General features: G+C 68.6%; 2 protein-coding genes across 2 annotated transcripts; both read left to right on the top strand.

Moving 5' to 3' along the window:
• Positions 1-1286: 1286 nt before the first annotated feature.
• EMIHUDRAFT_449595 (hypothetical protein) lies at positions 1287-4974 on the top strand (the record flags this gene model as incomplete). The annotated part of the gene is made up of 6 exons (XM_005783300.1): positions 1287-1355; positions 2751-3212; positions 3305-3339; positions 3410-3587; positions 3687-4062; positions 4141-4974. The coding sequence occupies 6 exons, from the start codon at positions 1287-1289 to the stop codon at positions 4929-4931; spliced, it is 1911 nt and encodes a 636-aa protein (XP_005783357.1). The 3' UTR covers positions 4932-4974.
• Positions 4975-5179: 205 nt separating this feature from the next.
• Positions 5180-6506, top strand: EMIHUDRAFT_449594 (hypothetical protein; the record flags this gene model as incomplete). The annotated part of the gene is made up of 3 exons (XM_005783299.1): positions 5180-5877; positions 5941-6101; positions 6182-6506. Coding segments are annotated over 3 exons (1182 nt in total), but the record flags the coding sequence as incomplete, so codon positions are not given.
• Positions 6507-8951: the final 2445 nt, after the last annotated feature.

The raw sequence follows: 8951 nt of genomic DNA, 5'->3' as shown, positions 1-8951 counted from the left end.
CACCCGAGTTTCGTCATAATTTTGCCTTTAGATATGCTTCGATCATTAGTTCGTCCGAGAGCTCCCTTTCCCAGTCCCAGCTCGGCTTCCACTCCAGCGGGTTGTCACTTCGGCATCCCAGCCTCCTCAACGTGTGCGCTAGGCTGCTCTCCACGGCCACCCTCGCTGGTTCCCCTTCCACCGCGCTGAGGGCCCGGTCCACTTGATCGATCAGCGCCGCCGCTGCGTACGTGTACGCGTGTTCCATTCCCATCCCTCCTCTCTCCTTCACATCGTAAATTTGTAGTCGCGGGATTCCTACCGAGTACCCTTTTGCGTTTAGGGCGCTCGCCCTCACTTGTTCGATGCTCTGGCAGTCTTCCCATGTGATGACCGTGGACCGGCCGTAGTAGCCGATAATGCCGCTCAGTGCTAGCGCCATGTTGCGTCGGATCTGCTCTCCTGTCAAGTGCGGTAGGTTGCCTATGATCCAGATTACTCTCTTGCAGTCCGCTACGCACCGCTCCCTCATTTCCGTCTGGCCCTCGCCGTTTGCCCACCCGGTCCTTAGCTCCGTTCCGAGGTATTTGTATCTCTCGTCTCCCTTCAGCTGTGGTATCGGCATGCCATCCGGCATCCTCATTTCGTAGCCCTCGACATCCCGCTCTTCGTTGTTCTCCCAGTATGTCGCTGACCACGCCGATTTCTTCTTCTTTTTGACCTGGAGGCTGTTGCCACAGATCTTTGTCACTAACCAGGCGCACTCTAGCGCGAGCTGCATCGTGGCTATGTCGTTGCTGAGGAACAGGCCGTCGTCGGCGTACACTAGCTGCGGCACGCTCTCACCCGCCGCTGTGAAATCAAATCCTCTACACAGCTTACTGACTGTTCGCTGCATCACGGCCAGCATGAGCTTGCTACGTGCGGGCGAAAGGAGGCACCCTTGGCCGAGGCCTTGCTCGATGGGAAATCGGTCGCTCAGTCCATAGCCCGTCTCGTATCTACCTTGGAGGGAGGGTAGCTCCTCCCCAAGTCCTTCCCTTAGCGCCCTCATCACAGCTGTCACGTCGGGCGGTACCCCTGCCCATTGTTCCACCTTCCATTGCACTTCGTGTACTACACTCATAAAGTAGGTCCCGAGATCGATGTATCCCCTCACGCACATCTTTCTCTCTATCATGCACTCTTCTGCGTGCAGGCGCGCGGTGAGTGTCTGCGCTGGCGCGTTCTTCCCGGCTGTGAAGCCGCATTGCGATCCGGGGACTACTCTCGCGCACGCTCTATCGTATTCGGGTAGGAGCATGCGCATGAGACCTTTTAACGACTGTGGCTGGACCCAGAGGTCGCGCCTTCGTTCGAGCATCGAGCTCCTTCGGGTCCTCCCCCGGCTTCATCGCTAGCATCGCAATCCAGTCATTCCATTCCCTCGGATACGCTTCTGTCTCGACAATCTCTACCAGCAGACGCCAGTAGTCTCTTTGAATGTCCTCCGTTGCTATGCGCAGTAGGTATCCGTCGAGTAGGTCCGAGCCGACCGCCTTGCCCTTTTTGAATCGTCTTATGGCCTTCTCGCACGCTGCCCACGTGAGTACCTCCTCCTTCAGTCGTTCCGTCCCCTCGCTCGGTGTGGGTTGTCCCCCCGTCTCGGGTTGGGTCAGCTCTAGCAGCTTTTCTACCGCCTTCATGTCAACCTCTCGCTTCTTATTAATCTCCCTCCCCTTTTCCGCTGCCGCCTTTCGGATTGCCCCCCCTCGGACAACCTTCCGCTTCTTCACCTTCTGCTTGGTTCTCGGGCATGTCACCTCTTCTTCTCCCTCGACGTACATTGCTCTAAGCTCTCCCCCCCTCGCCTTCCTTCCTGACTCGGTGTGTACGATGTCGAATACCGCGATGTGTACGTTGCCGTGCAGTTCGACGACCACTTCTTCCATCTTCTCCGTCAATCTCTGTCCTCTCTCCACCTCACAGTCGAGGAACTCGGAGGTCGCCTTCCCGATCTGTGTCTCACACTCCTCTAGTAACGCTTTCCGTCTGTCGCTGTTGGAGAGGTCCGGCGTGTCAATCTTCTGTAAGAGGCTGCTGAGACATTCCTGTGTCCAAAATCCCTTCCCCCCCCACTTCCTTGTGTATGCCGTTTTCAACGTTCCGCTCCATTTTCGGACCGCGTGCGTGATCCGTCTCCACTTTGCTATCTTCCATCGCAGCGACGCGGATGAAAAAAGAAAGAAAGAAAACAGACAACCCAAGGGAGGGATGGGAGGACGGCACGCCGCCACCACACAGGGATTTTAAGGAGAGGAGTGTGATGCGCTAGCCGTCGCCCACCCTAGGGAGTCTGCCTCTTCCTATCTCTTTTCGCAGTCTCTCGCCGATTCTCGCTGCAACCTTCATGCCACCTCGCGGCCGTCCCACTCTCGTCGTTCTCTCCCTTGTCACTTCCTCCTCTGTCGCGTCATTCTCTTCTGCCTCGTCCTGCGGCGCCGCCGCCTGCCGTTCCCTTGTTCTCTCGGCTTCTTTCGCCTTTCGGCGCAGCTCCGCCCTCCTTGCTGCATATCCTGGCCCCTCGAGTCTATCGAGCTCCCCTCGCGCAAGGACCACATTTCTGACTCCCACTCCGATCATTTGCCTGCAGGTCATGTTGTTGCTCAGGTCCACTCTCTCTTCGCGACGCGGATGATGTCCCAGTGTCGTGCCGCGACAAATTCTTTTTTGATCGATGGCCGATGGGGGCCATTCTCCAGCTCGCGCTAGCCTCACTCCTTTGGCTGCAGCCACGCGCTCCGCACCACCTGCTCGGACGCGCACCTCTGCTCTCCGGCGCCGGCTGCGGCGTCGCTGGCTGTCGGCGTCGCACTCCGACGGCGCTGGCACCGACCCTCTCCCTCGCGGCGCCCTCGTCTTCGTTTGCGGCCGGCCCCGAGCTGTCGGTGTTCGAGCTGTGCGCTGACGGCCGCGTCACGCCGTACCAGAGCACGCTCACGTCGATGCACACGCGCCTCGGTGTCCGGCTCTCGGCTCGCGACGTGCGGCTGCTGCGCTCCTCGACGCCGGTGCTCGCGGTGCGGCCCGGTTTCGTGCTCTTTGACCTCGGCGAGGCCAAGGGCGTGCTGCTGCACGACCGGGTGGTGATGGTGGGGTCGGACCGGCAGAAGGTGCGCACCATCGGCGAGGAGGTGCAGCACCGCCTCGACGCCCTCTCGCGCGCCGACGGCGCCGAGGAGTACCCGTTTGAGGTCCGCGTCCTCGAGGCGCCGCGAGAGAGCACGTGGCGTGTGGCCGCCCAGGGCGGCGTCACGGCTCACGGGCCCGCGGCGTGTGCCCGCAGGCTGTGTACGAGCTCTCCTTCACGCTGCTCGAGCAGTCGCTGCAGCGCCTCACCGGGCTCATCAACGACCTGCTCACCGCGCTGACCGACTCGTCGCCGGCGCAGTCCGACTCGCGCCGAGGCGCCGCGCGGCCGGCGAGAAGCCTCTGCGACGCGCCACGGCCAGCGCTCACGCGCCGCGCCGGTGCGGGTAGGCGCCGCCCTCGGCCAGCTGCTGCCGCTCCAGATCTCGCTCAACGACCTCCGGACGCGTGCGCGCCGGCTGACGGAGATCCTGCAGGAGGTGCTCGAGAACGAGGCGCGGGGAGGGGAGGGGGGAGGGGGGGAAGGGGAGAGGAGAGGCGGAAACGGGTGCGGTCACGCGCCGACGGCACGCACACAGGACGAGCTGGCGGGCATGTGCCTCTCCCTCCTCGAGCGGAGGAAGCAGTCTGTGCCGCCCGCCGGCATCGCAACCGCTGCCGCGACCGCCGCCTCCTCCACTGCCGCCGACGTGTCGGCGGCGGCGGCGATCGGGGCGGGCGGCGCGGCGGACGGTGGCGCGGCGGCAGTTGCGCGCGAGGGGAGAGACGCGGATACAGAGTCGGAGGCGGAGGCGGAGGCGGAGGCGGCGGCGGCGGCGCTGCTCGAGGCGGAGGAGGAGGAGGCGGAGGCGGAGGCGGAGGTGGTGGAGACGCTGCTCGACGTGTACCTCGCGCGGCTCGAGGCGCTGAACGACCGTGTCGAGAGGCTGGCCGCCAACATCGAGACGACGCAGGGCGCGCGAGCTCGCCCCTCGACCCTGTTGTTGTTGGACCCCCTCTCGCAGCCCTCTCTCTCTCCATGTCTCCCCCCAGGCGTGCTCGAGCTCACCCTCGACAACGAGCGCAACCGCATCGCGCGGCGCCCGAGCCGCCCCCGCGGCCACGCAGGCCTTCGGCGAGGGGTCGGGCGAGGCTCACGCGTCCTCTCCCCGCCCCGCAGGCTCGAGCTCCTCCTGTCGATGGCGGGGCTCGCGGTCGGCGCCTCAGCCGCCGTCTCCGGCTTCTTCGGGATGAACCTCGTCTCCGGCCTCGAGGCGGCGGCGCGCGGCTTCCTCACGACCGTTGTCTGCTCGCTCGGCCTCTCGGCCTCCATCTTCGCCGCCTGCTGGCGCCGCTTCCGCTCCGTCTCTCGCGAGCAGCGGTCGCGGCTCAACGACGTCCAGGCGCTCAAGTCGGTGCTCGCGAGCCTCGACACCGTCGGGCTGCTGCTCCGCTCGCGGCCGCCGCTGCCCGCGGACCCGAGCAGGCTCAAGTTCGAGCTGCAGTCGCTGCTCGCTTCCTCGGGGTTGCCACGCTTCGGCGCGCCGCCCGCCCGCGCTCCCCGGCCGCACCCCCGTCGGTGCAGCCGCCGAACGGTCCCCGCGCGCGCTTCCGGCTTGCCTCAGGAGCGAAGGAGCTCGCGCTGCTCGGCTCGATCCTCTCCCGACAGCGCGAGGCGGAAGAGACGCACCCGACCGGCGACATGGACGCAGTGCAGGGGCCGCAGTGGGCGTGGAGCAAGACGCCCTTCGGGGGCGGTTAGGCTTAGGAGGCTGCCACAGACGACTGAAGTTAAAGGACAAAGAGAGAGCTTACAGCGTTGTCCGCGTGAGTGGCATTGCTAAATGCGGCATGAGGCATAGTCGAATACGGGCGTACATGTTTGGAGTGTCGTGTGAAAAAAGCGGCAATTTTGGGCCAGTGTAAATAAAACGGAATCGCCTCGGCGAATTCTTGTTTCGCAGCGCGGCCCCACCTCCTCGAGCCACACCGCGGGAAACACGTGTGCCTACAGGTCAACGCCGTAATGCCCTGCCCCAAACTGGGTCCGGCACCCACCAAGTTTGACGAGGTGTGCTCACGAGTCGCTGCCATGGAGCCGATCATGCCGATTAATCCTTCCTACACGGCCGCCGCCAACCCTTGCGTTGCCTCGCTCATCGGCGTCCAGCCTCACTGCCTCCCGCTCATCTATGTCATCTCTGGCTGGCACATGTTCTCCGACGAGTCGCTCGGCTGGTTGAAGACGATCGATGGGGTGGAGGTACGCAGCGGCCCGTGCTTCGACGATTGGCCTGACGATTCTGGAGCGGCGCGGTGGGTGCGGGCGTGGGAGCCGATGCCACAGGAAGGCCGTGTGATTCTCGCCCACTGCAACAAGCTGCTGAGCTGGTACCCTGCGTTTGCGGGGCGGTACACGAGCGCCTGGGGCAAGTCGTACGCTCCTTGCAAGGAGCGCTCCATCGCCACGCTAAAGCCGGGCGAAGACTACTACCGGGATCGGATGTGGCAGGTGTGCCGCCCACAGGCGCTGGCCGCGCACGACGCGGCCATGGGCACGGGCGGCGTAGGGCTCGAGGCGACGCCGCCCTTTGTCATGCGGGCCCTCTACGGCGAGCGCGTGCGGCTGGTCGCGGCGCTGCGCAGCCCGGTCGACCGGCTGGAGACGTCCTTCTGGGTCCACGCCCACTACCCGCGACGGTACGGCGCCTCGGCCGAGGGGCTGCACGCGTACGTGACGGAGCAGACGGCCGCCTTTTCCGAGTGTGTGGGCGAGCACGGCGCACGGCGGTGCGAGGCTCCCATCCCCCTGGTATGGAGCCTCTCGCGGACCTCTCCCGGGTCGTGTCTCAGGTGCGCCTTCCTGTTTGAGCTGCTCGACCGCCGCTACTCGGACGTCTTCTTCCACTGCGACCAGATCATCCGCGGGCTGTACCAACCCTTTGTCGAGGACTGGCACGCCGCCTTTGGCAGCAAGGCGCTGCTCGTCCTGCGAGTCGAGGACCTGATCGAACGGCGAGGGCACCTCACCCGGTCGCACCACCCCCCACCCCAGGCCTCCCACCCAGCCCTACCCTCCCCACCGACCGACAGGCCGGCAGAGGCACGCCGCAGCCTCGTCGCCTTCCTCGGAGGCGCCGTCTCCGCCGCCGCCGCCGACGCGGCGCCGCTGCCGCCTCGCTCGTACGCCGCGCTGCACGCCGAGTCGCTGCAGGCCGCAAAGGCCGTCCCGATGCGCAACGACACGCGGAGGGCTGCGGAGGCCTTCTACCGCCCGTTCAATCTCGCCCTCGCATCGCTCCTCGGCTGGCCAGTGCGCGAGGCGTGGCAGCACTCTTCGGCTGCCTCGGCGAGAGTCTGAGTCAGGAGTACGATGTCGATGAGAGCGAAAGGACTATCTTCAAAAGAAGAAAGAAAAAAGAAAATCGGCCCGCGTCGTCGTCGCTGGCCCCGCTATACGGTGTGTATGCCGGCATCGCGTACCGCGCGGACCGCGACGAGGCCCTCTCCCTACGCCCGGCCGGCCGCCCGAGAAGAGCGGCGCGGCTCCTTCTTTGGCCGGGCGCTCGAGATTGCCACCGCGCCGTTCACATACCTCCTCGGCGGCGACGAGGCGGAGGCCGAGGGCGCAGCCAACGGTGTCGCGGCATCGGCGAGCGAGGGCGTGGAGCAGCCAGGACTCGCCCGCGGCCTACCCTCGTCCGCTCTCCCGGCCGCCTCCGCCGACGAGCAGCCAGCGGAGAGGGCCGAGAGGGCCGAGCTGGCGGCCGCCACACCAGTCGCCACGCCGCCCGCCTCGCTGCCGGGTTACACGTCGGTGCCGAACTCGCTCTCGGCGCGGGGGCTGCGCGAGGGGGATCGCGTGCAGGTGCGCGACGACGGCGAATGGGCGGGCGGCGTGGTCGCCGGCTTTGACGAGGCCGGCCGGCCGTGCGTGGTCAAGGACGGCTGGCACGATGCCTTTGTGTGGCGGGAGTGCAGGCTGACCGAGAGCGGAGCGACCGGGTCGCCGGCGCCGCTCGCCGGCGCCGCCTCCTCCTCCTCCTCCGCCGCCGCCGGCCCCTCCTCCTCCTCCGCGGCGGTGCCGTTGCACGTCCCGGCTGCACGGCCGAGCGCCGCGCCTTCGCTCTGCGCGCCCGTGCCGGCGCCGGCGGCGGCGCAGTGGCCGGCGGCGCTGATGCCGCCTGCGGCGGCGGCGGCGTCGCAGCAGGCGCTGATGCCGCCTGCGGCGGCGGCGGCGTCGCAGCGGCAGGAGTGGGACGCGGAGAGCGTCCGCCGCGCGACCGTCGACCTCGTCCGCCAGCGCGTCGCCAAGGAGCGGCGGCGGCCGTACCCGTTTGAGGCGGTGCCTCCCGCCCTCGCCTACCCTCAGCTCGCGGCGGGCGAGGAGCGGCCGGGCGAGCCAGGCGTGTCCGCCTTCCAGACGCCGCTCTCCATCGCGGCCGCGCTGCGCGACGCCGAGCGCGTCGCCCTCCGCCAGCCTGCCGGATGGTATGGCGCGCTCGGGCCGGGCGCGCGCGCCGCGCCCGCGCCGCGCTTCCGGCTGTGTGACTTCGCTGCGCCGCCGACGGCGCCCTCGTCGCTGCCTCCGCTGCAGCCTCTGGGGGCGGCGTCGCGCGCGGCGGCGACGGAGGCGGCGCGCGAGGCGCCGCTGCACGTCGGCGACCGCGTCGAGGCGCGCGACGCCGGCGGGAGAGTGGCCGGCGGGAGAGTGAGCATGGTCGGTTGACTCGTTCCCCCGGCTGGGCTGTGTGCTAGGTGCGCGACGCGGCAGGCGAGCGGAACGACGAGTGGGAGGAGGGCGTGGTGGACGGGTTCGACGAGGCGGGCCGGCCCCTCGTGCGCAAGGCCGGCTGGGACAAGGCCTTCACGTGGGCGCGTGTTCGGTCCTTGAACGGCGCGGCCGGCGGCGGAGCCTCGCGCGGGGCTGCCCCCTCACTGCCGGCGGCCGGCGGCGGCCCCTCCCTCCGCGAAGCAGCCACGCCCGGTGCGGGGGCGGCGGCGGCGCGGGCGGCGTCGGCCAAGCGGTCGCGGCTCGCCCTCGAGGCGGGCGAGGAGGGAGGGGGCGTGGTGTCGCCGCCGCTGTACGCGGCGCGCAGCGCCAAGCAGCCGCGCCGCTCGTCGGCGGAGTACTCCGGTGCGGGCTGGGGCGGGGCGGGCGGTGCCCCCCTCGTGACGAGCAGCGCGAGCTGCCAGGCGGCGCAGCGGATCCTGCGCGCACTGGACGTGCTCGACGCGCCGCCGCCGCGGACGGTGCGAGAGCCTCCGCCGGGCAGGTGCGCGCAGGGTGGGGCGAGTGGAGCGAGCGGCGGGGTAGTGGGGCAAGAGGCGGGGTTGGAGGGCAGGGGGGGAAGGCGGGGCTGGGAGGCGCACTCGCTGAGCCCTCACATCTCCCCGCGCGCAGGGTTGGCCCCTTGGCCATCGGGGCGGCCCCGGCCCCGGCCCCGGCCGACGGCGCCTCGGCGCCTTCCCTCGCCCTCATCGCCGAGCCTCCGCCTCCAAAGTCGTCGCGCGTTGACTCGGTGCTGCCTCGGCTGCCGCCCGCGCCAAAGGCAGGCGCGGCAGCCGAGGCCCGCCCGCCCGCCGCGCCCGCGCCAACGCCTCCCGCGCCCGCCGCGCCGGCGCCGGCGCCCGCCGCCGCAACATCCGCGAGCCTCTTCGGCGGCGTCAAGTTTGGCGCGGAGAAGCCTGCTGCGCCGCCAGCGCCGCCGGCCGGCAAGGGCGAGGGCGAGGGCGCCAGCTCGCAGAAGGCAGCGGCGCCGCCACGCTTCGGGCAGCCACCGTCGGCGGCGGCGGCGCCCAGCATCTTCTCGCCCGCCGCGGAGCCTGCTCCGGCGCCCCAGCCACCGGCGACGAGCTCGCTC

This window comes from Emiliania huxleyi (assembly GCF_000372725.1).
Source record: "Emiliania huxleyi CCMP1516 chromosome Unknown EMIHUscaffold_18, whole genome shotgun sequence".
NCBI classification, from domain to species: domain Eukaryota; phylum Haptophyta; order Isochrysidales; family Noelaerhabdaceae; genus Emiliania; species Emiliania huxleyi.
The sequence above is the reverse complement of the archived record's forward strand: the minus strand, read 5'-3'. Positions and strand labels throughout refer to the sequence as shown.